Source organism: Magallana gigas, chromosome 7 (assembly GCF_963853765.1).
Source record: "Magallana gigas chromosome 7, xbMagGiga1.1, whole genome shotgun sequence".
Taxonomy (NCBI): domain Eukaryota; kingdom Metazoa; phylum Mollusca; class Bivalvia; order Ostreida; family Ostreidae; genus Magallana; species Magallana gigas.
This window is the reverse complement of record NC_088859.1, coordinates 19654828-19681934: the sequence shown is the minus strand read 5'-3', so window position 1 is coordinate 19681934 and position 27107 is coordinate 19654828. Positions and strand designations below refer to the sequence as shown.

The 27107-nt window shown below is 35.2% G+C and overlaps 2 protein-coding genes across 4 annotated transcripts; one reads left to right on the top strand and one right to left on the bottom strand.

Moving 5' to 3' along the window:
* Positions 1-1731: 1731 nt before the first annotated feature.
* LOC105341091 (small COPII coat GTPase SAR1) lies at positions 1732-6784 on the top strand. Of its 2 annotated transcripts, none has more exons than XM_066065367.1 (7): positions 1732-1866; positions 2256-2327; positions 2945-3064; positions 4237-4302; positions 4478-4581; positions 5089-5220; positions 5622-6784. In XM_066065367.1, exons 2-7 carry the CDS (start codon positions 2285-2287, stop codon positions 5736-5738), a joined length of 582 nt encoding a protein of 193 aa, XP_065921439.1. In that variant the 5' UTR covers positions 1732-1866; positions 2256-2284; the 3' UTR covers positions 5739-6784. The 2 variants fall into 2 exon arrangements, with proteins under 2 accessions (XP_065921439.1, XP_065921438.1); XM_066065366.1 differs by lacking the exon at positions 2945-3064 and adding an exon at positions 3725-3844 and having other exon boundaries at positions 1743-1866.
* A 1625-nt stretch (positions 6785-8409) lies between these two features.
* LOC105341089 (four-domain proteases inhibitor) lies at positions 8410-13150 on the bottom strand. Of its 2 annotated transcripts, XM_011447397.4 has the most exons (7): positions 13002-13150; positions 11887-11982; positions 10999-11196; positions 9305-9472; positions 9063-9190; positions 8772-8952; positions 8410-8533 (listed from the first exon to the last, which is right to left on the bottom strand). In XM_011447397.4, exons 1-7 carry the CDS (start codon positions 13033-13035, stop codon positions 8460-8462), a joined length of 879 nt encoding a protein of 292 aa, XP_011445699.3. In that variant the 5' UTR covers positions 13036-13150; the 3' UTR covers positions 8410-8459. The 2 variants fall into 2 exon arrangements, with proteins under 2 accessions (XP_011445699.3, XP_065922873.1); XM_066066801.1 differs by lacking the exons at positions 11887-11982; positions 13002-13150 and adding an exon at positions 11731-11880.
* Between the last annotated feature and the right edge of the window lie 13957 nt (positions 13151-27107).

Genomic DNA, 27107 nt, shown 5'->3' with positions numbered 1-27107 from the left:
ATTATAACGTAAAATATTAGAACATACATTATACAATTACTTACTTGTATCCCAACTATTCCAAGCTTTTTTAACTCCAATAGCATCAGGAGGCCATGTAACTTCATATGACACAGGAAAATTCTTAGGATTATGAATTTTACCAGCTCTTAGATTTTTTGACAAGTGGGGTGACGTGCTGAATGTCCTAGCTAGTTTTCCACAGGTAGAGGAATGTGAGAAAAATCTCTGAAATAAAATAAAATCACATATAATTTATCCATGTATACAACTCTTTTAATTTCAGTATCATTTCTCTGCAATGAAAATGTCAGAGAAAACAAGACTGAATTTGGGCAATCATGAGCTAGGGCTGATCTGAAAATCTGAAAAGGAAAGTATACATGTACATTGTACTAGGATACTGAGCGGTATAATGAAGGTGACCAAACGGCAATCAAGAAATAATGAATTTCATCAACCGGAGGAGGTTGATTCCCATGGACGCTATGCAATGTACATACCATATATTCCAACTGTATATATGAAAATGGGTATTAAAAAGAAAATGTACCGGTATCTGTTAGCCGTAAGCCATGCAAAATATTTAGGACATTTGACCAAGTAAAATCCAAAAAGGTTATATGATGATTGACCCAATGGATATAAGTTGCCTCATAAAACACTATTCTAAAGAATAAAGCAAAGGATGGCAAAATTTCAGATTCTCACTGGGATTCTGTACAATCAAGAAGTACTAAAACATGTTATAATTGCATGTGTTTCAAATCAACAACAAATGGCCTAAGGGACTACATGTACATTATACATGCAGCTGTGTCACTGTAGCTCTCCAAATGAAAACTAGATTACAGACAACAGACTTTCTGTTTAATAAAGTTTAGTTTACATTTATCTCATTTGTTTTATACCAGACAAATTAAGAGACATCTTACTTTATAAATATAGATGGGTATTGGGTACATTAATTAAACTAAGCTGTAGATCTGTAGCTCAATGTAAAAAACTCAGGCACATACAAAAAATTTTCAATTTATGTTGCAAAAAGTTCAGCCTATTTTTGAAAAGCATTATGTGGAAAAACTTAGTACCAAAAAATTCTTTAGAGACTTTTTAAATGAAGTTGTCACTTTCCAATATTCCATCCTCAAAGAATGAAGTATGTTTAATTTTTAAAAATGCAGATCAAGAATCTACTATTTTATTTAATGGGGCTGGTAAAAGTGTGCATCAGAATTTCAAAGAAAAGTAAAGTGATGACATTGTATTAGTTGTATTATATGCACCGTGGATATCAGCCTGAGTATAGATCAGTGGTTGAGCTCCTGACTATAAACAGCATAAAGTTGCATGGGTCCCGGGTTCGATTCCCGGTCCAGTTATATATTTCATTGTATTTATACAGATGTTATGTGCTCATTCCTCCTTTCTTACTACAATACATGTAGTTTTTCTGATATTTATTTGCACATTATATTAGTTATATTAGTATAACTTGTTATACGTCACTGGTCATGCTTAATGCTTTCAGCTAAAAATCTGAGGAAATTCGAACTAAAAATTATGACAATTTAGTTCATTGTCATGAAATTGAAAAAATGATTAACTTGTCCCTTAAGATACCGTTACTACAACTGCAGTTGAAATATACCTGTGATAGAGATGCCATGCTTGATGGCTATCTCTCTCTCTCTTCAGTCTTTACTTGCGTGAAACATTCACCTACAAACGAGTGACTTTGTAAACAGCAATCTGATTGGTTGAAGAGGGAAGTGTCAACGAATCAACACATACTTTGTTTTTAGATTTGCAACGTAGACTCCATTTTGCGTCGTGTACAAAGTACGGAGACTGTGGATTTTATTTGTAAGTTTAAGTTACATTCTCGATATTCTTTGACAAATTCTTTATATTTTAACTGAATATGGAATGTCTAAACTTTGAAAATAACATTTGATGAATGGAAACCTAGGGGTTTCGACCTCCGATTTTTGTATTTTTAGAACATCTGTCAATGTTTCGTCATAACCCTTGGATTGGTGATGATGCATGCCATCTGATGGGTTTAAAGATGAAAATTATCAAATTAAAAGTTGATAGATATTTATTGAAGATCAATAGTCTCCTTTGTTATTAATAATCATTTGTTCTTAATATGCAACTTGTGAATGTTTTATAAGTATGCCATTGCATAGGCCTAACTATTTATATATTTACAATAATATCTACATGGAATTCTTTTTCTTTACATATAGCTACAGATCTTCTATAGCAATTCCTGAAGATGTTTTTGTGGGATTGGTTTGCAGGCATCTTAAATTATTTAGGTAAGAATTCCATTGAATCTAAAGGGAAAATTCTACACATGATCTGAATGCAAAATACTACACATGAATTGGTTCATCAATGGAAGAAAAGGAGATTTCTGCTTTTGATATTTTTGTTCTATTTTGTCAAAGTACTGTGGTGTTAAATAGTTGATAATTAAAAAAAAAATTGCAAAGAGACACTTCTGGCTTGATCCATTTCCATTCCATGGCTAAACTAGAAGTAAACTTTAACAACAACTTAGAACTATGTAAAACAGTCATTTTTGGGGAACTGTGACATTTCCTATGTATATGAATAAGTATAAATATTTTAACATGATAATACCCTCTTGTTCATGGCTACTCCATGTTAATCTAAAATTAGTTGAGTAAAGCCCCACCCAACAAACACAGACAGGATTCTGAGGAAAAAAAATAATAGTTGGTCTAATAGCTGAGCAATTTTTTTTCCTTTAAAAAATGGTAGCCAATGCACTATTTTTATATATATGTATATATAATTTATATATTTTAATGCACCAATGGATATTAAATCTGAATTAAAAAATCTGTTTCCAAAAGTTAAAAAGTTATTTAGTTTATCTAATGGTTGACTCTGTATTCCAAAACTGGAGGACTGCGGCTCAAATCTGGCAAGCTTCTCTTGTTGGGATTAGATAATGCTGGGAAAACAACGCTTCTGAGTGTGTTGAAAGCGGGTCACATCACCCAGCCAATGCCCACTCTACATCCAAGTAAGCAGGCAGATGAGGCAATTACGCAACAGCATCTGACTGCCCATGTTGCATCTTGGAAAGCATTTCTAGATTTGATGTTGAGGTTTATTCAATATTGAATGGTTTTCACAATTGTCTGGTGATGATATCTACTAACAAATGGAATTTCATGTGATACAGCTAAACATTTGAAGCACCCAATGTGGAGTTTGATGTCTTGTATATGTGATAGGTACAGTAGAGAATATGAAAGGGCTACAGAGGACTTTGTGAAAGTGTTGGATGTTATAAAGGGAAAAGTTAATTTTTGTTATTTATACCAGGGTAAGGTAAAACTGGGTTACTATGACTTGCACCAGCTAGTCAAATTCCAGTACACATAGAAGATAAATGATAATAGATGTAAACATGTTTGATAGATCATGTATAGCATTTTATATTAAATTTAGAAGTTTCCTATCAGAGGTAAGAACGCTTCAAATGATGTAAAAATTTACAGGAAGAAGAAGCTGGCTGAATAAACCTCTGAAATATTGCATGATTTTTCTCTCTTTAGTCCACCTTATTTGATAATGCGCTGACCCAAATTTGCAAGTCTATCCAAACATTGAAATGTTGAGTGATCAGGCTTTTAAGCACTGAGCGCATGAGAGTTAAAGGCATGGCTTTACATTGTAGGTCTTTATAAAAAGTCGGGTAAGCTTGTGTTCCTTGGGCTAGACAATGCTGGAAAGACAACACTGCTTCACATGTTAAAAGATGACCGGATGGCACAGCATGTTCCCACACTTCACCCAAGTAAGCATGGAGAGATATTTATAAACCAAAAAAAGACTTGAATGTATTCACCTTCATTACTCCCCCACATATTATATAACTAGATGTATATTGTAGAGCCAGGGTCAGTAATGGGGGTGAATATCCATATGTTTTCCTGTTTAAGAAATCTTTTTTTTTTTTATAATTGCATCATACAATGTATTAAATTCTGTAACATGTGGATTCATTCGTATTTTGAAAAATTGTTACAAATAGAATGACATTATTTTAACACTCTAGTCTATATATAATCTTTCAATTAAATTATTTTGAAGGAATATATTTTAATCACTATCAGTATGTGCTTTCATTGCTAAGAAAACTGTTGATCAATTCTGCATCGAGATTCATGTTTTGCTTTCCATGTTTAGCTTCAGAAGAATTATCAATGGGAGGAATGAGGTTCACAACCTTTGACCTTGGAGGTCATCAGCAAGGTAAATGGTACATGTATTACAATGTAATAAAAGTTGTTATAAGTAGTTGAATGCAGTAAATGTATTACAGATATTTAATTTGGAGTTGGCTAACTTCTTTGACTACTCTTACCACATATTGCTGTCTTGTATGTAACTTTCTAAGAAAATAATTTTTTTTTATTGCTTTCTGCAGCCAGAAGAGTATGGAAGGAGTACTTTCCAGCTGTTGATGGTATAGTCTTTCTGGTAGATGTATGTGACAGGGAGAGGTTCGCAGAAGCCAAGGCAGAGTTAGATGTAAGTATATCGTTGCACTGAGATAGGTTTATTGGGCCGTATCAATGACACAACATGACTTGATCGAAACAGATGTAAGCATTAATATTGTATTTTAACTTACCAGTATATGAAAATTATTTTAGCTTAAGGGTAGTACAATTTTACAAGCCAGATAGATTTAAGATGGCTTTTAACAGAAGCTGTAGGTTTATCTTGTTCTTGCATTAATATTTCTTTAAAAACTTGAAATCATTTGTTATAATATGTTAAGCTCGTGTGAATTCTAACAGAATGACACCTGAAAGTACATTTTAAAGGTCAAAGACTCTTGCTCCTTGAAAAATATGTCTTAAACTTTCTCTTGCAATAGAAGTACTCCCGAGAGGCTTTAATCATTTCTTATCATCTGTTAAGCTCTGGTGAATCATAACAAGAGTGACAGAAAAAATTGATGGAAAGTCAATTTGATAGATCAAGGACTTAATGAAATTGACCGGTATGTAGAATTCTTTGTTAATATTTCAGAGTTTACTGACAGACGAACAAGTGGCCAGTGCACCTGTGCTTGTTCTTGGCAACAAAATTGACAAGGCTGGTGCTGCAAGTGAAGATGAAATTCGTCACTGGTTAGGACTGCACGGGCAAACTACAGGAAAGGTGAGTTTGTGGTTTTATTTATTAATGATGTTATGCCAACAATGTTTTTCAGGTAAGTGTCCACCAGACAATTTTTATAAAAGCAGATATGCAGTTCCACATGGATTTTGAAGCAAGACTAAACCAAAATACCCTTCCCAACAAATAACCAAAGATTTTATTTTTTTACACATCTTTTTAGTGGTTAATTAAGGTAGCAGTCTCTGGTTTATATGTAATGGCATAAGAAAAAATTCAAGTGCATTTTTTTAAGATTAGAACATGCTTAATAATTAAAAGATTTAATTGAAATTCTATTTCATATTCGGTTATGTGTTAACATTTTTGTGAAAATGTTTTGAACAGCAATTCAATCAATTTATTTGAGATTAAAAAGATTTGTTTTCCTTCTTCGTCATCAGGGAACAGTGCCCAGAAACGAGCTTCCGGGACGTCCAATGGAATTATTCATGTGTAGTGTTCTGAAAAGACAGGGATACGGAGAGGGCTTCCGCTGGCTAGCTCAGTACATCAATTAAAAAACGACTTTAATAGCGCAACACATAAGACATGGTGAACACTGCAAGGCAACTTAACTTTTCCACAGAGAGACAAATTGTATTTCGGAAGTTCTAGAGATTGACATCAGGATGGGATAACTCCTCCTTCCATCGAGAAGAAGCAGCTCTTTGTGATAATCATTTCAACCATGTTGAATAACAAAGTTCATTTGCTTACAACAACTCCATGTTCGTTATTCCACATGAATTAGTTTTGTTTTTTCTTCTCGTGCGAAATTCCATTGCTTTTGAGTAGGGATCCTTTTTTTTCATATAATTTTTTTTTTCATTCTTTTTTGTGCTTCTGTGTTCAGATATAAACTAAATTGATTAATACTTACAGGATTTATTAAAAAAAAAAAAGATAAAATATTTTTAAACGGGTGTATATGTACTTGAAAAATCCATTATTAAGAATTAGAAATTTTCCACCAATGTATTGCAATTGACTGTGAAAACAATCTTCTCGCCATCAAAAGTGTTCATCATTTGTACCAAGACAAAAACAAAAAACCACAAAATATATATTTCAATACACTGTACTAACATTTCAAGTTAGCAAAAAGTATTACTTCTTTTCAGGAAATATATCACTAAAGATGAACTTGAAAAAATAAAAATGTAAAATGGAGATTTATTTGTGTGTGTGAATCAGTCAGCTTTTTTCCCCATAGTCAGATATTATTTGCTGGCAATGACATACCCGTACTTCTTTTTAATTGAAAAAATTGTGAATTTTGAAAAGCTTGTTGTATTGATGTCCATTTTTATATAATGACGATAAAATAAAGCAAGGGTGTATGATGTTACGATAAGTGAGAAGATGTACCGGGTAAAAGGTGTGTTCAACTACCTTCAAGATTTTGTGTCCCTTACTTTTGTCTGGACTGTAATTTTTGACAGACCGTTAATTATAGTGTTATAATCTACAGTTATGCTGTTGAAGATGCATGAATGTTTTTTGTGTTTGTATCTGTATGTTTAGGATGGATGAGAATAATAAATTGTCAACTATTTATACACAACACTATTGTCACTGTGTTATTCTTTGGCAGTAACTAAACAACAATACCTAAACATTTTCCAGAAAGCAGTTGAATGAGATCTAGAGTAACTTATCCCCCCCCCTCCTTTTTTGCCAAGAACTGTGTGCCATGTTAGTTTTTCTCTATCTTTTGTGCTCATCACAATTAAGTGGGGGGGGGGGGTTATTAAAACAATGAAATGCTTTCCTTGGTGTTTCATGCAGCTACAAAATACAAAAGTTTCGTTCAAGCATTGCATAAAAAAGCACAACCCAACAACAAACTAAGGTTATGTAAAGTCATCTACAATGTTTACCGTTATTAAGCTCGTATAAAACGCCAAAGAAGCCATTTTATTGTTATAATTTACATCTTTCTTTATGTTTTTTTTTCAATTGCCCATTTTGAGTGTGTTAAAAATACGTAAATTCATATAATTGTCGATCAGCACGTTACACGAAATATCCTATTTTCCCTGTATGAAGGTTACCACTGTTGCTACACTGTCAGTGTATGTCCTTGGAGTTCGTACTTTAAATGTAGCGCTATTTCTTAAAAAGTATGGTTCGATCGACCACGAAATAATCCATGCAAAGTCAACCTCAGAAATGCAAAAAATAAATAAATAAGAAAAATGGACGTAAACTAATTATAATGAGTTAAAGATTTATTTATGAAAGTCATTTGAATATTATAAGTTTGTGTTTAATTTGTCGAAAGCACTTACTTTTTAACAGTTACAGAAACTCGCACATTTCGTTTTTAAACCGGCTTGAACTAAAGCCAGCATCGAGTAGAACTTGGCAGTTTTTACATTAATTTCCATCGATTTTTTTTATAAAGAAAAAAAAATAGTTTGTGGACGTAAATATTGATAGAGGCCACTTCGCTCGTCTTTAGATCCTTAGAACCTTGACCAAAAATGACCAAGTTTGATCAAGTTAACTACAGGTACACATACATGTAACACAGGTTTTGTAAATCTGATTTCTGGGAGTCAGCTATATGTAGTCCTTTCCAGAACCTCGCCTTGCCATGTTAAAGGATTATTCCTGTTAATCAAACTGTGGTACTATCCTCCATCTCATAATTATGGAAACTGAGACCATTTTTGCCCGACTAGCTTCGCTAGTCAGATGCTCTGGAAACCTGATTTTTTTGGCGGTGAATTATCTGTTCCTGCTCTGACTAAAGATGAATGTAACAATCAGCAATAAGACTGTAAGTGTTATCCAGCTCATTTCTCTTTGTTCCTTTTATAACTTAACTGCGTTGCAATCATTTTGGCCAGGCTAGAAGAACGAGTACAAGACCAACCCTAAATAATTCACTAAAGCCATTGGTTATTGTCAATCACAAGATTATTGAGAATCAAAATTTGTACATGACAAATTTTTATTCTCAATAATCTAAATTTTTGTAAAGGATATTTTATTTATATAATGAATTTATAACCTTCGTCCGTCTGTCTGTCTGTCTGTCTGTCTGTCTGTCTCTCTCTCTCTCTCTCTCTCTCTCTCTCTCCAGATCTTACAAATCAAAATTTGCGACGTAGTTTATAGGAAGAATCTTAATGTTTACCCACAAACGACACCCCCCCCCCCCTCTCTCTCAAATTAACAATATTTCATAGTAAAATTGTCGGTTTAATTCATATACAATAGATATAATAACTTCATCCGATAACGTGCTGAGTAAGGTAATGAGGACAGACTCCCTGCATAAGAATGGACGCTCCTGAGGTGTCGCCTGTAGATTGATAAAACACATGTATATTGAACAATATTTGAAAATTCAACTGAATTTACTCATCGCCCAACCCTATTTCAAAATGAAAAGAAAATAACTAAACCACCCATAACATGGGGTTCTCATTTTCAGCATTTTAAAAATTAAATTAACTATAGAAGATGGCATGGTGCGCATTAAATGCATACATATATACAGATGAAAATTGTACCAAAAAAGTAGATAAAAATCTAGCTACCATTTTTGCTCACACGCGCCAAGTGTTGGCAGTAGTAGCATTCGGAATAATAAGTGTGTCCGTCAGATCCACACACGTAGTCGGCCCTGGTGTGCGAGTCAATGTGGGGACAAGAGTAGGTGCTGGTGGAACCCTCAATGGCGACAGATCCAAGGTGGGGCTTGTACTGGTTGCAATCAACCTATTGAAATCAATTTGATAAATTTCTGGATTGATTTGATTGATTGGCAACGAAACAATCCAAGATCTACGGTTGTTATGTACTAGTATATTCTAGAAGACGGAACTTACTGCAACGGTCTTGGTTGGGTCCGAACCATCACAGGTTCCTGCGTGATTAACTTCGTACCTCTCTAAGTATGTGGGGTTGTTGTATTTCAAAAATCGACAGTAAGTCTGCTTCAAGATACATGGGTTTTCTGAGAGATAAAAAAAATGTGAAAAGTCTGAATTAGTATCAAAAAAATTCTTCGTTAAAAAATAAAGTATGTTTCTCTTTATCGAAGATTGCATTGACTGAAGTAGACACAAACTGTATGTGACGTTGGCGTTGCTACACACTGGGTCCACAGTGGTGTCGCATTTGGTGGGGCATTCGTGGCTGGTTTCCATTGCGGTGCAAGCGCCACTGTGAGATTTGGTCATGTGATCTCCGGCGGAAGCTAAACCACAGGCCGCCTGCTCCAACAAACATTGGCTCTCTGTCAAAAAAAAAGCAGATGACCGTAAACAAGGAATCCGGTATCTTTTGCGGAGAAGTCTCATAAACTGCCATTCAAAAAGTCACGTCAAGCTTTTAAACTATTGTTACATTTCACAACCCTTTCATTCCCTTAAGGTGGAATGTCCCTCTGATAAGAGAGATCATGAACTTCTGTAGAAAATAATATCACTTTGTTTCTGTTAACTCACAATTATTGAAGCATGAAACAACAAGGGAGGTGGTGCTGGGTCCCAATTTATGTTGGAAGGTGACACACTTATTTAAATTTTAGAAAAAGAAAATTTGAACGGAACGAACTTAAACCCCAGGGCTCTTTTGAAGCAGGGGGCAAAAAAGTAAAGAAAACTTTACAAAATATTACAAGAAATGTATCATAATAAGAAAGTAATTATGAGGCAATATCTACATGATTATTCCCCCCCCCCCCCTCCCTCCCCCCCCCCCCCCGATGGATTAATTCTTTTTTTTTTAAATATAACTAAATTGTATGTACTTGTTCAGTACATGTACAGTACATGTTTGATGTTTAAGGGCAGAGAATATTTTGATGGAATATTTTTATTTCTCTATCTAAAGCTCGTTTACAGAGCTGAATGAATTATAATTGGGAAAAATGTGACCAAGACAATTACAAATTCTAGACTTAGTTATCATCGTTTAAAACTTATAGCATTTCAAATGTTTAAAATTGAATAAGGCTTTTCTATTATGCGGGAGCAGATATGGGAAAACAAATTGAAAAAGAAAAAAACCCACCTTATATCTCATTTGTCAAGACAATATATCCCTATATTGATATCATACCAATTAAAATTTCACTTGATCCCCTTTTTGTATTACATAACAAAATGCTCTGGTTTACATTTTTAGGATTTTTGAAACATGTATCCATTTACTATTAGCTTATCCAAATTTAAAAACAGAAAACCTTTTCCGAAAATTTAGAAACTGTGTCAATTTATCATGCACTGTATGTAAAACATGTAAAACCTTCAATAGTCTATGATAAAGAAAGATAACTCTTGCTGATTAAAACAATTTTTGTTGCAAACTTATACAACAAAGTGCTATTCTGAACTAAAATGCTGCGCTTTAATATGTTTTGTAATATGAATTGAAAATGTCTATAACTATATATTATTTTCATATACATTTTAGATTTTTAATTTTATGCTGCGATGATAAAATTTTGCTTTTTCTAATCACTATGTCTAGTTTTCTTCATATCATGATTTGACATATCAATTTTTGAAAAATCTAGCAGCGCTTCATCACTTAAATTTTGTTTCATGTGAATCGATTAATATTGACTTTGATGAAAATCAATATGAAATTTTTTAAAAAATATATGGCAAAAGTAATAGCAGAGGGATATTACACCTTAACGAAACCAACCGAATAGATACTCTTTCATTTAACATTCTATGTATGAGATAAATTGAGTTTTAAGTGTCGTCTTCAAAAGCAAAACGAATTCTTCCGGAATTCAAATTTCCCGCCTACTGTAGGTCACTCCGTCAGATCCGCAGACCTCTCCAGTCGTCTCTTCCTCGTCACAAGGTTCCGGATTCCTGCAGTCGTAGTGGTCCGGTACCGACACGGTGCCACCGGAAGAGGAGCAGGTTCCTGTGTGGGACATTCCAAGGAAGCGGTGGTGCAGTTTGTACTCACATTGTGCGATCTGTAGCTTGCATATGTTAGCTGTGTAGTAATAATAATTAATATTTAAAAAAAAAAGATGATTGATTTATCACAGGCTTGCGAAGAAATCCTAAAGTCTTTGCTAGATAATGAATTGAATAAATAAATATCGTTTGTTGCGCAGGTAAATATTAATTTGGTAGTAATTTTCTATGGTTAATAAATGTTATTTGGAAATGTGTGCCAATATCTTCTAAGATTAGATTAATACATGTACAATGTAGTATGCGGTATGTTAGTTTGTTATCAATTTGAACCAAGATGGAAGTGAACTCATAATTCACCAACAATTAAGCAAGTAAAATACAATGTCGTTTTATTTGGAATTTGTTATATGAAGCTGTTATAAGAATAAAAAACATAATTAAGACCAACGTACGTACATCCTTGTAAATTGGTAAAAACGATAAAACATCAAATAATTGACGAAAATGTGACATTCCAAAGCCTACGTCATGCATTGCTAGTAAGCTTGATTATTTTGTTCATTCAAACACATTACGTGAATCCACAGGATTATGATTATATACGTACAGTAGGTAATGTGGTTGATTATATATTCTTGTCGTAAGAATCGATGTATGAAACTTTTGAATAAAGACATAAGGATTCGAAACGCCGTGGTCTTAAATGACTTTCCTAGAGGCATTGCTTTAAAAAAATATCACAATCGGGGGATCATATACGTACAGTAGGTAATGTGGTTGGTTCCACAGACCGGCGAGTACTGGGCAGTACACATTTTCTGGCATGTTGAAGGTACCGACAACTGGGCGGCAATGGAGCCTGAGTGTGAATAAAAAGGTTTCCAAAGATCAACGTAAGAATTATATGTATATATTTACATTTTTCAGTGTCTTTCCCCTTGATAACACAAGTATCGATTTTGTACTATACAGTCCAATGAATTATTCGTATTCAAATATTTAATCGAAAAATTGGTGAAAATTATGTGAATATAAGTTTTAAGGAATCATTCTTTGAATATTATGAGGTGATAATTTCGGTCGGGGCGTTATCAATTCCAATAAAGCCCTCTTTTTTGGATTTGATCACGCCCCGACCGCAATTATAACCTCATACTACTCATAGAATGATTCCTTATTCCTCAATTCTAGCCGAAGTCATCGTCGCTTGTCAAGGGTCCGATTCAGAATTAATAGAGGAATGTGGACCCTTGACTAGCGAATATGAGTTGAAGTTGAATTTAGGATAGACTATTACAATCGCGGCTTTCAGTATATGACTTATACTTGAGTTTTCATAACTACAATAAGTTAAGTATGTTATATAGTAATGCAAGTTTAAATAAGGTTCACGAATCCCTCTGTTTCTACACATCCATCCAATAAGGCAAAGAACCCCAGGAAAGTTGGACATCCCGCATATACCTGTGTGTTGCATATATTTGTGAGAGTATTGGTCATACGTTTACGATGATATGAATTGTATACAATTTTCAACTTATTATCATTACAAAAATGCTTTTCTTACAATATGAACAAACTATGATGTCTATAGATACCGAATAGTGCCAATTTTCTTGAATTCAGTTACCCGCAGTTTTATTTTATTTTTTCATTCTATTCTGATATATTTCTTTATTTATAACCTTAACATCAATAAACGTATAGAACACTGGTATATATCATTATTACTGATAAGTATGGAATCACATGCAATCAAGGTTCAAGTGAATTGATACTGAAATTTTTTTATAGAAGGGACATGGTACTGAATACTTTGTATGCAATTTATACATTTGGTACAATTGAGTAAAAATGTTCAGTAAACCAATAACTTACCGACAAGACAGGAGAGAATCAGAAGGCCGTTCATGGCGATATAATATATTCTGGAGAGAAGAGTGCCCCCTTATCAGTAGAGTTTGGAATTATCAAGTTCGTGACGTTAACATGCCAAATGACACACCTTTGTACTCTATAACTTGAACTAGTATATACACAAATGTGAGAGGTTTTCTTATAAACGGATTACACGTATATTCATAATATAAAGAGGGGCAACATTTAGTTAATAACCACGAAAATGTTCATTTATCAAATACTACCTCGATATGGCGGCATATTTCTGCCTCTGCAGGCATGGTTCAGCTTTGATTCAATATTGTTTAAATTGGCCTTGTGTAGTTATTTTTCTTCTTCAATTTATTGGTTTATCGTTGAATATTATGGCTAACTTAACAAATAGTTCTCACATTTTCAACTGCTTCAGTGATAGTGTTCACCTCTATGGGAAAATTCGTCACATCAACCTGAATTTGGACAGATTTGATGATCTATATTGCTTAATTCTGTCTAGAACACTATTCACTGATTTTAACAAATCGATTACACACATGTGTACTTTACTACCAAAAAATTAGAATCAATTTATGGTTTTTTTTTTATTTAAACAGATTGTATAAAGAAACAAAATACAGAGAAAATAAACAAAACAAAGCAAACCGTTAAACGTCACAATCAACATTTCAACAATCTAGGGGCAAAACTAAAACGTCAAATTAATGTTGCTTACGTCCTTATTAGCGTATATAAACTAAAATGCAGTGCAGCGCATCCTAATACTTCGATTACAACCTGTAGGATGCTATTCCATTTTTGATGTAGGCAGTCGCTGAGCTAACCGTGTTTGGGTGGTTGGTTCCATGTTATGGCCTTCCACGTTCATCCCATAGACCCTAAGTAGGGTTCAGACTGCGTGAATTTGCGGGTGTTTATTATTTTTACACCATTCTCGATCGGTTTGTTGTGCTTCTGAATAAAATCATTCAACATTCGACAGCGACAGGATACGGCAAATTAAATGGAAAAGAAAAGATCTTTTGGCTGCAAAAGTTCATTAAGTAGCATTAAGTTGAGTGATATACCGTCTTATACCAACATAGAACCACCGCTGTACTGATTTCGTTTCATCGCAATTGCGTCAGAAAGATTCTCTATAAAACGGGGGCACAAACGTAGCCTGTCATCATTAAAGCGTAAATTAAATTTGCGTTAATCAGAGAAGCAGACATGAATGCACAAAGCTTGATTCTATCTCTGGTGTTTTTTGCACCTTATAATCATAATTATAAGATGGAGACGTCGGTGACGTTGGGTGAAAGTTGCCATCACTACTTGACGCCTAAAACGTCGTTAAACGGTTCGGAATTGCTTGGTCTCAGACACATACTCCAGCAGCATCTCTTAAGTCACTCTGAGGATTCCTTGATGATGATATTCGCGTTCTTAAAGCAGGTGTGAAGGGGAATATGTCTTGCCACAGAGTTGTCTTTTAACGTCATGATATAAGTCTGTCACTCACAGAACTGATCTCCCTGTACATCTCACCATGAATTTTGACACAGCGGTAAGAACTATCCCAAACGTTCTAAATACTCTGTACCGTGTTGCTAAAGTTAAAGGTTGACTGAAGGCGTTACATGTATAACCATGGGAACCATGTTTTCGATTTCAAACTAGAATTAAGGTGCCTGGTTTAAAAGGTAGACTTCCCCCGAAACTTTGTTTTATTTAACGCTTACGTTACTTTAGAGTGACATTTGCGATAAAATGACGTTGTATAGATATACTTGATAATGATAATGTATGAAAATGAGTAACACTCTTTGTTATAAACAAGTCATTCAGCAATGATTATTATACGTACGATTTTAAACTTTTTAGAGTAGTATAGATATGCAGTTTTTGTGGAGGAAATATTGGACCCTAAACCCTTTCCCTTCATGACAGAGCGTAACAAATGTTTAAAATGCTGCATAATGGTTACAAAATCTGGTCTGCTTTATGCTAGTGAGGGTAAAGCCATAGGGAACAATTTCTGGTGTAAATTGCTGGCCAATAGTATGGGGTCAGGATGTTGAAGTCTGTGATTTCCGTCATGTTTTTTTTTTTTATTTTTTTTATTTTTTAAACATTTATTTTACAACAAGAAAGCAAAAACGAGTCCTCCTTATATGATGCAAATCCACGGCATACTCAAGTCAACCTTTGTGAATTACTCAGCAAAGAATATTCTCAAAATCACAGCCATAAAAACTTCTTAAAATATTAATCTAAATTACTGTACACGTATTGCATTTGGCTGTGTATTCTATTTAGCGTTTTTGGCCGAAAACGCCGTCCGCTAAATCAAGTACACCGCCAAATGTAAAATATACATGTATATTAAGTAGATGAATAGGTACAATCAGAAATGCGCTAAATCAAATCCACGCTAACTTGTTAAAAAATCATATTCCGCCAAATATCGTACTCGCTAAATATACTACCTTTACAGTATACTAGTATTAAATGGTTATCCGGCATTTTTTTCTCTGTCCCCAACCAAATTGTCCGGATTTAGAAATTATGCGGTCAAATGACGTAGGAATAACTTATTTTTAACATGTTACATCAAATCTAATAAATTAAAGATGAATGTTATAATTGTTTTAGTTTTACGTTGTGAACTTCTGTACATGCTCAACATATGATATGTTGCAACATGAACGCCTTGATACTAGTATTCCTCTTACATGTTAAGTGTCTTGTCTCTAAAAAAGTTGACAACTTTAGGGTTCAGATTCCCGGCGTCAAAACATCCAGAAAGGACTCTCTCAAATTCGGCAATCGGTTTTTAGAACGCAGTTCGCAGTTCGCAGTTCGCAATTGAATAGTGAACTGCGTTCTATAGAACGCAGTTCGCAATTCAAAATTTAGTGCGATTGAATAGTGAACTGCGTTCTATAGAACGCAGTTCGCAATTCAAAATTTAGAATTCATATTTGGGGCCCGCTTGCCTTATATGCAATTGAATAGTGAACTGCGTTCTATAGAACGCAGTTCGCAATTCAAAATTTAGAATTCATACTTGGGGCCCGCTTGCCTTATATGCAATTGAATAGTGAACTGCGTTTTATAGAACGCAGTTCGCTATTCAAAATTTAGAATTCATACTTGGGGCCCGCTTGCCTTATATGCAATTGAATAGTGAACTGCGTTCTATAGAACGCAGTTCGCAATTCAAAATTTAGAATTCATACTTGGGGCCCGCTTGCCTTATATGCAATTGAATAGTGAACTGCGTTCTATAGAACGCAGTTAGCAATTCAAAATTTAGAATTCATATTTGGGGCCCGCTTGCCTTATATGCAATTGAATAGTGAACTGCGTTCTATAGAACGCAGTTCGCAATTCAAAATTTAGAATTCATATTTGGGGCCCGCTTGCCTTATATGCAATTGAATAGTGAACTGCGTTCTATAGAACGCAGTTCGCAATTCAAAATTTAGAATTCATACTTGGGGCCCGCTTGCCTTATATGCAATTGAATAGTGAACTGCGTTCTATAGAACGCAGTTCGCAATTCAAAATTTAGAATTCATATTTGGGGCCCGCTTGCCTTATATGCAACTTGGGGCCCGCTTGCCTTATATGCAATTGAATAGTGAACTGCGTTCTATAGAACGCAGTTCGCAATTCAAAATTTAGAATTCATATTTGGGGCCCGCTTGCCTTATATGCAATTGAATAGTGAACTGCGTTCTATAGAACGCAGTTCGCAATTCAAAATTTAGAATTCATATTTGGGGCCCGCTTGCCTTATATGCAATTGAATAGTGAACTGCGTTCTATAGAACGCAGTTCGCAATTCAAAATTTAGAATTCATATTTGGGGCCCGCTTGCCTTATATGCAATTGAATAGTGAACTGCGTTCTATAGAACGCAGTTCGCAATTCAAAATTTAGAATTCATACTTGGGGCCCGCTTGCCTTATATGCAATTGAATAGTGAACTGCGTTCTATAGAACGCAGTTCGCAATTCAAAATTTAGAATTCATACTTGGGGCCCGCTTGCCTTATATGCAATTGAATAGTGAACTGCGTTCTATAGAACGCAGTTCGCAATTCAAAATTTAGAATTCATACTTGGGGCCCGCTTGCCTTATATGCAATTGAAGAGTGAACTGCGTTCTATAGAACGCAGTTCGCAATTCAAAATTTAGAATTCATACTTGGGGCCCGCTTGCCTTATATGCAATTGAAGAGTGAACTGCGTTCTATAGAACGCAGTTCGCAATTCAAAATTTAGAATTCATATTTGGGGCCCGCTTGCCTTATATGCAATTGAATAGTGAACTGCGTTCTATAGAACGCAGTTCGCAATTCAAAATTTAGAATTCATATTTGGGGCCCGCTTGCCTTATATGCAATTGAATAGTGAACTGCGTTCTAGAACGCAGTTCGCAATTCATTTTTGGGGCCCGAAATTTTCAGGGGCATCTACTAGTGGTATTTCACTACCACTGTGAAATTTGGTGATGCAGTAATCTATAGTTTTTGAGATCTGTATGGTGTCCGGATAGGGCCATTTGCATTAGCGCGACATCGCGTTCAGATAAACGAGACATTGCGCTAACACATGTACACAACACACCGTCGCGCTAACGCAACTTTGCACAACACGCCGTCGCGCTAACACAACTTTGCACAACACGCCGTCGCGCTAACACAACTTTGCTTAACACGCCGTCGCGCTAACGCAACTTTGCAAGTTTCACAGTCTAGTAGGAAGTCGTGTCCGGAAATATTAGACTGTGCATGCTGAAATATGCATGCACACAAGCATGGATAAAAAATAAATAAAATGTACTTTGAAATATATATATTATTTTCATTTATTATCAGTGCATATGAATAAAAATATAGTTACTAGTGTGTCACTAGATAAGGATATGAATTTCGTGGATCATTGTTTAGTTGATCCACGAAATTAAATATTCATTGAAGTGCAATTTTAATTAACATTTTGTATTGATAGGTTCATTGGCCACTAATTTACGTATACTTGATATTGTGATTTTCACTTTATCCACGAAAATTGATGCCTTTGAATATCAATGAAACTACAGTATTCAATTGCATATAAGCCCGATTCTCAGAAACTATAGATAACTGCATCACCATATTTTCACAGTGGTAGTGAAATACCACTAGTAGATGCCCCTGAAAAATTCAGGTCCCGAATATGAATTCTAAATTTTGATTTGCGAATTGCTTTCTAGATAGAACGCAGTTCACTATTCAATTGCATATAAGCCCGATTCTTAAACATAGGTAATAACAGATTACAAAGCTCACCGAGACGAGGGATCACCTTTTTGAGGAATCACCTTTATGAGACCAGCTTTACCATATTATTTGAAAATCATAGTTAATGATCTTGGATATACATGGATACTGTTTTGACAAAATATCGTATAACAATATCATATAATAAAAACTGTATAATAATCATATGTTCATTTCATAGGGTATTATATGATACAATGTTTATCAATACGATAATATAAAATACTATATTGCATCCTATGATACCAGTACAATATATATCATATATTACAATAAAATACTGTAATAAATAATGATGAAATATGATATTGTAACATATGATATGACATTGTATCTTGTTATACATTATTGTATTTGATCACATAATACAATATCATAATATATTATGATATTGATATGATATGATACATTATAATAATATATGATACAATATCATATCACATAATGCATCACAATATTATACTGTATAATATTATAGCATGATATTGCATTGTATGATATTGTATCATATTTAATACAATGTAGGATATTGTATCATATGATACAATAAAATTAGCTACAACATTGTATCATATTAATTGATACAATATCATGTGATATAGTACTATATTATATCATACAATATCATAGTATACTTTATTGAATTATATTATACAATATCACATTATACAATATCATATAATACATTTTCATATATTGATATAATAATATATTATATAAACCAATCTCATTTTATACAATATCGTATCATATGATATGATATATATTATACAATATCATATCATATGATACTATATTATGTTGCAATATCATATGAAATAGCATGTGATAAAATATAATATATGTGATATTATACAATATCATATTATACAATATTGTATCATAATAAACAATACTATACATAACAATATCACAATACAATATCATATCATAATGTACAAAAAAAATTGATACAATATCATATCGTATCATATAACTTTTTACAATATAATATATGATATAATATTGTTTCATATAAAACAATAGTGTATCATATCATACAATACTATATCATAGGAATCATATTATATCATTTAACAACGAACACATCTATCAAGCAGGTTTTAGATAGGATAATTTTTTTTAGCAACTTTGATAATGGAGATCTGCATCTGAAGCTACCTCTGCAGTTCATTAATATTATAGCTAAATCAACTATGCAAGCTATTATCTATAAAATTTGTGACCTGTTCCAAAAAAACAAATCTCATCCAGCATCCGAAACATACGCCTCAGATTCAGCATTCAAGCCTGCCAGGTGCATCAGTATCATAAGACGTATCATCCATGCAAGTTTTATGAAGTTAGGACCAGTAATAACTAAGATATAATCATCAGAGGGCACCTGCTCCAAAAACTTTAACAAACTCTTAAAACTTTAACCTCCTTCAGCATCCGAAACCTATGGCTCAGATTCAGCATTCATGCCTGTCAGGTGCATCAGTATTATAAGACGCACCATCTATATAAGTTTGGTGAAGTTAAGACCAGTGATAACTAAGTTATAATCATCAAAGGGCACCTGCTCCAAAACTTTAACCAGCTCTAAAAACCTTAACCTCATCCAGCATCCGAAACTTATGGCTCAGATTCGGCATTCCTTCCTGTCAGAGGCATCAGTATCATACGACACACCGTCTATGCAAGTTTGGTGAAGTTAGGACCAGTAATAACTAAGATATAATCATCAAAGGGCACCTGCTCCAAAAACTTTAACCAGCTCTTAAAACCTTAACCTCATCCAGCATCTGAAACCTATGGCTCAGATTCAGCATTCAAGCCTGCCAGGTATATCAGTATCATAAGACGCACCCTCTATGCAAATTTAGTGAAGTTAGGACCAGTAATAACTAAGATATAATCATCAAAGGGCACCTGCTCCAAAAACGTTAACCAGCTCTAAAAACCTTAACCTTATCCAGCATCTGAAACCTATGGCTCAGATTCAGCATTCAAGCCTGCCAGGTATATCAGTATCATAAGACGCACCATCTATGCAAATTTAGTGAAGTTAGGACCAGTAATAACTAAGATATAATCATCAAAGGGCACCTGCTCCAAAAACGTTAACCAGCTCTAAAAACCTTAACCTCATCCAGCATCTGAAACCTAAGGCTCAGATTCAGCATTAAAGCATGTCTGATGCATCAGTATCATAAGATGCACCATCCATGCAAGTTTGGTAAAGTTAGGACCAGTAGTAACCTAATGATTGCTATCAAAGGGCACCTGCACCAAAAACTCTAACTTGCTCCAAAAACCTTAACCTCCTCCAGCATCTGAAACTCATGGCCCTGATTCAGCATTCAGGTCTTTCAAGTCCATGAGTAGGTCAAGATGCATCATCCATGCAAGTTTGGTGAAGATAAGACAAGTAATAACTTAGATACAGGACCTGCAACAAAAACTTTAACCAGGTTCGGACGCCGACGCCGACGCCGAGGGTATAGCATAAGCTCCCCCCGACTTCGTTTCGGTGAGCTAAAAACTACCCAAATATGAATTCTAAATTTGAATTGCAAACTGCGTTCTAGATAGAACGCAGTTCACTATTCACTTGCATATAAGGCAAGCGGGCCTCAAATATGAATTCTAAATTTTGAATTGCGAACTGCGTTCTATAGAACGCAGTTCACTATTCAATTGCATATAAGGCAAGCGGGTCCCAAATATGAATTCTAAATTTTGAATTGCGAACTGCGTTCTATAGAATGCAGTTCACTATTCAATTGCATATAAGGCAAGCGGGCCCCAAGTATGAATTCTAAATTTTGAATTGTTCTAGATAGAACGCAGTTCACTATTCAATTGCATATAAGGCAAGCGGGCCCCAAATATGAATTCTAAATTTTGAATTGCGAACTGCGTTCTATAAAACGCAGTTCACTATTCAATTGCATATAAGGCAAGCGGGTCCCAAATAGGAATTCTAAATTTTGAATTGCGAACTGCGTTCTATAGAACGCAGTTCACTATTCAATTGCATATAAGGCAAGCGGGTCCCAAATAGGAATTCTAAATTTTGAATTGCGAACTGCGTTCTATAGAACGCAGTTCACTATTCAATTGCATATAAGGCAAGCGGGCCCCAAATATGAATTCTAAATTTTGAATTGCGAACTGCGTTCTATAGAACGCAGTTCACTATTCAATTGCATATAAGGCAAGCGGGCCCCAAATATGAATTCTAAATTTTGAATTGCGAACTGCGTTCTATAGAACGCAGTTCACTATTCAATTGCATATAAGGCAAGCGGGCCCCAAATATGAATTCTAAATTTTGAATTGCGAACTGCGTTCTATAGAACGCAGTTCACTATTCAATTGCATATAAGGCAAGCGGGCCCCAAGTATGAATTCTAAATTTTGAATTGCGAACTGCGTTCTATAGAACGCAGTTCAATCTTCAATTGCATATAAGGCAAGCGGGCCCCAAGTATGAATTCTAAATTTTGAATTGCGAACTGCGTTCTATAGAACGCAGTTCACTATTCAATTGCATATAAGGCAAGCGGGCCCCAAGTATGAATTCTTAATTTTGAATTGTTCTAGATAGAACGCAGTTCACTATTCAATTGCATATAAGGCAAGCGGGCCCCAAATATGAATTCTAAATTTTGAATTGCGAACTGCGTTCTATAGAACGCAGTTCACTATTCAATTGCATATAAGGCAAGCGGGTCCCAAATAGGAATTCTAAATTTTGAATTGCGAACTGCGTTCTATAGAACGCAGTTCACTATTCAATTGCATATAAGGCAAGCGGGCCCCAAATATGAATTCTAAATTTTGAATTGCGAACTGCGTTCTATAGAACGCAGTTCACTATTCAATTGCATATAAGGCAAGCGGGCCCCAAGTATGAATTCTAAATTTTGAATTGCGAACTGCGTTTTATAGAACGCAGTTCACTATTCAATCGCATATAAGGCAAGCGGGCCCCAAGTATGAATTCTAAATTTTGAATTGCGAACTGCGTTCTATAGAACGCAGTTCACTATTCAATTGCATATAAGGCAAGCGGGCCCCAAATATGAATTCTAAATTTTGAATTGCGAACTGCGTTCTTTAGAACGCAGTTCACTATTCAATTGCATATAAGGCAAGCGGGCCCCAAATATGAATTCTAAATTTTGAATTGCGAACTGCGTTTTATAGAACGCAGTTCACTATTCAATCGCATATAAGGCAAGCGGGCCCCAAGTATGAATTCTAAATTTTGAATTGCGAACTGCGTTCTATAGAACGCAGTTCACTATTCAATCGCATATAAGGCAAGCGGGCCCCAAGTATGAATTCTAAATTTTGAATTGCGAACTGCGTTCTATAGAACGCAGTTCACTATTCAATCGCATAGAAGGCAAGCGGGCCCCAAGTATGAATTCTAAATTTTGAATTGCGAAATGCGTTCTATAGAACGCAGTTCACTATTCAATTGCATAGAATTGCATATAAGGCAAGCGGGCCCCAAATATGAATTCTAAATTTTGAATTGCGAACTGCGTTCTATAGAACGCAGTTCACTATTCAATCGCACTAAATTTTGAATTGCGAACTGCGTTCTATAGAACGCAGTTCACTATTCAATTGCGAACTGCGAACTGCGAACTGCGTTCTAAAAACCGATTGCCCTCAAATTCAGGAAAACCGAATTTCGCCTGTTCCACGAGTGCAGGGTTTTCTTTGTCGAATAAGTTGTACTTGATGCGAATTTTGGAGAAATACGACCCCGGGAAAATTTTATCCAGGTATTCGTTTCCTAGGAAAAAATCTGGTAGAACTTTTTTCTCTAGTACTGACTTCAAAAATGACAGAAAGTATCCCAAAGCCTCGCGGACCCCACTAAGGCGATAACCCGGTGACGTCAGCTTCGTAGGCACGGTTAGCAGAAGGATGCAGTACATAGCGACGGTTTTCAGGTGGTATGACGACAACAGATTTGCCGCCTGGTTTTGGCGCCCTCTCAGCATATGTACCAAGGTTTTCATAACGCGACACGCGGTTCTGATGTAGCATCTTTCCTCGCTGACAACGCACAGATCGAACATGAATCTTTCATATGACGACGAACAACTTCGCCATATGAAAGTTTTGTCATTCTCGTCGATGTTTTTATTTTCTTTGTTAATCCATTTCATGAGACCATACCTTGGGAAGACAACAGGTGTTTCTTCGAATGATGACACTGCAGCTCCAGGAATAGATATTTTTTCGTTGTGCAGAATAAATCCAGGAACAAAGTCAACGTATATGAATTCCAGAATGTCGTCCTTAATTTTCAAGTCCATTGTAGGTGGTCGGGATCCTCTTGTTACGTTATAAGTTGTAGGAGCATTTGGAATCGATGACAGAGCATGAAAAGCTTTATCCATTAGAGATTTGAAACCCTGTTCTTGTAAAGCTTTGGTGTCGATGGGGCATGTTCCAAAGTCCATTGTAGGTGGTCGGGATCCTCTTGTTACGTTATAAGTTGTAGGAGCATCCATTACAAAGTCCATTGTAGGTGGTCGGGATCCTCTTGTTACGTTATAAGTTGTAGGAGCATTTGGAATCGATGACAGAGCATGAAAAGCTTTATCCATTAGAGATTTGAAAACCTGCTCTTGTAGAGCTTTGGTGTCGATGAGGCATGTTACAGATTTCATTCCAAACACGCCTGCTCTTCTCAGGCCTGGAAACTTGTCAATTTGTGCAACATCTACCACACGAAGCCGTATCTGACCTGGAAGATACTGATCAGAAATATCTCTCAAACGAATTTCCTGTAGGTCAAGACCTTTGATCGTAAATGGTATAACGGCATCAAACTCAGTTGGGGCTATGATTTTCATTCCTTGTCGTGCACTGGCCTGTCGAATGTAGTCACTATGAATTTCCAGACCTTCGAAATGTAAACGGGCCTGATTTCGAAGTTCATTAAGAATCATTCTTAAAACAGCATCTGCAACGGAACACCCTCTTTCCCAATCATATTTGGAAAAATCCCATGGTATTCCGATCTTATCCCGAAGTTCAAATTTCAAATTATGTTCACCAGGAGCAAAATGATCATCGGGATATAACCAACTGTTTGAGTGAAATTGGTTTGAGACAGCAGCCATCCTGCATACGTTTGCACTCTGTATTTGACGAAAGCGAAAGTGAATTCCCAGTAAGTAATAAAAAAAACTTGAATGCATCAACATCATTTTTCGAAAACGTACAAATAATTACCTGCGGAACAATGAGTATGTGTTTTCCAAAATTCATTTATAATGGGTGATCGATAGTTGGTCTTCCACGTAACCAATCGATTAAATTACATGTCTGGGCATTTAAATACTGAAGATATATATGCACCTTCAAAATTCAATGTATATGTATGTGTCATGTCAACCCTTCTGACTTTCTGTCGTGTTGCATGTCAAAAACTTTAATAGTTTTTATGGTTAATATAAATGTAGACCTTTGTTGTTTCTCAAGCGCGAGAAGTAACACTTTACACAATAATATGATACAATGTTGATGCTATGTTGAACCGTATTTTTTTTTTTTTTGTTCAGTTGAGAAATAAAGTACGAGTTTTCGTGAATGTTGCAGAATAACCTCCGAGGTCGAGAAATGTTGTTTTGAAATATAAAAGCCGAGGCGTTAGCCGAGGCTTTTATATTTTAAACAACATATCGAGACCGAGGAGGTTATCCTGCAACATTCACGATAATAAGAACTATTTCTATTCTACGAACAGCTCAGTATTTCTACAGATCGTTTCTCCTATAGAGAGACGATCTAGGTCATTTTGACGGCTGTTCTGTGTAACCCCAATGGTTTTGTTAGTAATGTTTACATGTGTATCGATCAAAGGAACCACATGCAGACGACAGAATTTTTCTTTGGGTTTTTCATATTCTTTACTTATTTATAAAATATCTTTCAATCATGTTCTTAATATTTCAAGGCAATTTAATACGATAATTACTACTACACATTATATATTTTATGTAAAAACACGCAGTGAAAATGTGCTAGGGAGGTCCTAGGAACAGCCGCAGGGATCTCTTAAAAATAAACATTTGAGGCAATACACATCGTTTTGACTGGAACTAACACGTGATATTGACATGGTTTTAAAACTTTTTACGGTTTGAAGTTGTACTTTCATGATCAGTGCGAGACAAATAGATATTTCTGATCTGATAATTTACTGATGACGTTCGTGGTATATTGGAGAATAATGTCCGCGGCATCTCTTTGATCTCGGCAATTACTGTAGTAGAATGTGGTATATACTGTGTCCGAAATTTTTCTTAATTGCTATCTTAACTTATTCTTTAAAATCAAAATGGCTGAATATTTAGAGGACCGGACAGGGGTGAACAATCTAAACTGAAATTGATGCTATATGTATGTACGTGACTTTAATTAGGGTCCCGCTCTGCGGGCGCCCTATAGTGATCAGTCTGTCTGCCCGTCCGTCCGTCCGTCCTTCCGTCCGTCCGAGATGGCTTGTCTGGGGCATATCTTCTCTCTCCTTGGTCCAATCTGGCTCATACTTCACTCACATGCCTTTGAGTAAAGGGTGTGTAGTGACCTTAAACCATGTTTCAAGATCTAAGGTTAAGGTCATAGAAGAATTGTAAATAAAATCCTTGTCCGGAGCATATCTTCTCTCCCCTTGGTCCAATCTAGCTAATACTTCACTCACATAGTGTCTATGGTCAAAGGGTGTGCAGTGACTTTAAATAACGTTAGTAGGTCAAGGGTCAAGGTCATATTGGACCGTGCAAAAATCCTTTTATTTCAGAGCATATATACTTTCTACTTAGTTCTATTTGGCTCATACTTCAAATAAACAGAGCTAATGAATAACGTGTGTGTAGTGACCTGTAACCAATTTTTAAGGTTAAAAGTGAAGGTCATAGCAGAATTATATGAAAAATCATTATTCGGAGCATATTTTTTTCTTTTCTCTTATCTGGCTCATACTTCACTCACATAGTTTTTTTTATTAAAGTGTATTCAGTGACTTTATATGATGTTTGTAGATTAAGTGTCAAGATCATATCAGATCAAACAAAAATCCTTTGTAAGAGCATATATATACTCTCCATTAAGTCCTTTTTGGCTAATATTTTACTTAGAGCATTTTGGTTAATGAAGTGCAGTGACCTTGAACCAAGTCAATGTCAAGCCCATAGCAGAGCTCTATTTAATCAGTTTTAGACCATAGATTATTTCCCATTTAGTTAATCACATCAACCTGAATTTGGACAGATTTAATGATCTATATTGCTTGATTCTGTCTAGAACACTATTCACTGATTTTAACGAATCGATTACACACATGTGTACTTTACTACCAAAAAATTAGAATCAATTTATGGTTTTTTTTTAATTTTAACAGATTGTATAAAGTAACAAAATACAGAGAAAATAAACAAAACGAAGCAAACTATTAAACGTCACGATCAACATTTCAACAATCTAGGGGCAAAACTAAAACGTCAAATTAATATTGCATATGTCCTTATTAGCGTATATAAACTAAAATGCAGTGCAGCGCATCCTAATACTTCGATTACAACCTGTAGGATGCTATTCCATTTTTGATGTAGGCAGTCGCTGAGCTAACCGTGTTTGGGGGGGGGGGGTTCTGTGTTATGGCCTTTTAGTTCATCCCATGGATCCTAATTTGGGTTCATACTGTATGAATTTGCGGGTGTTTATTATTTTTACACCGGCAATACCACTCTCGA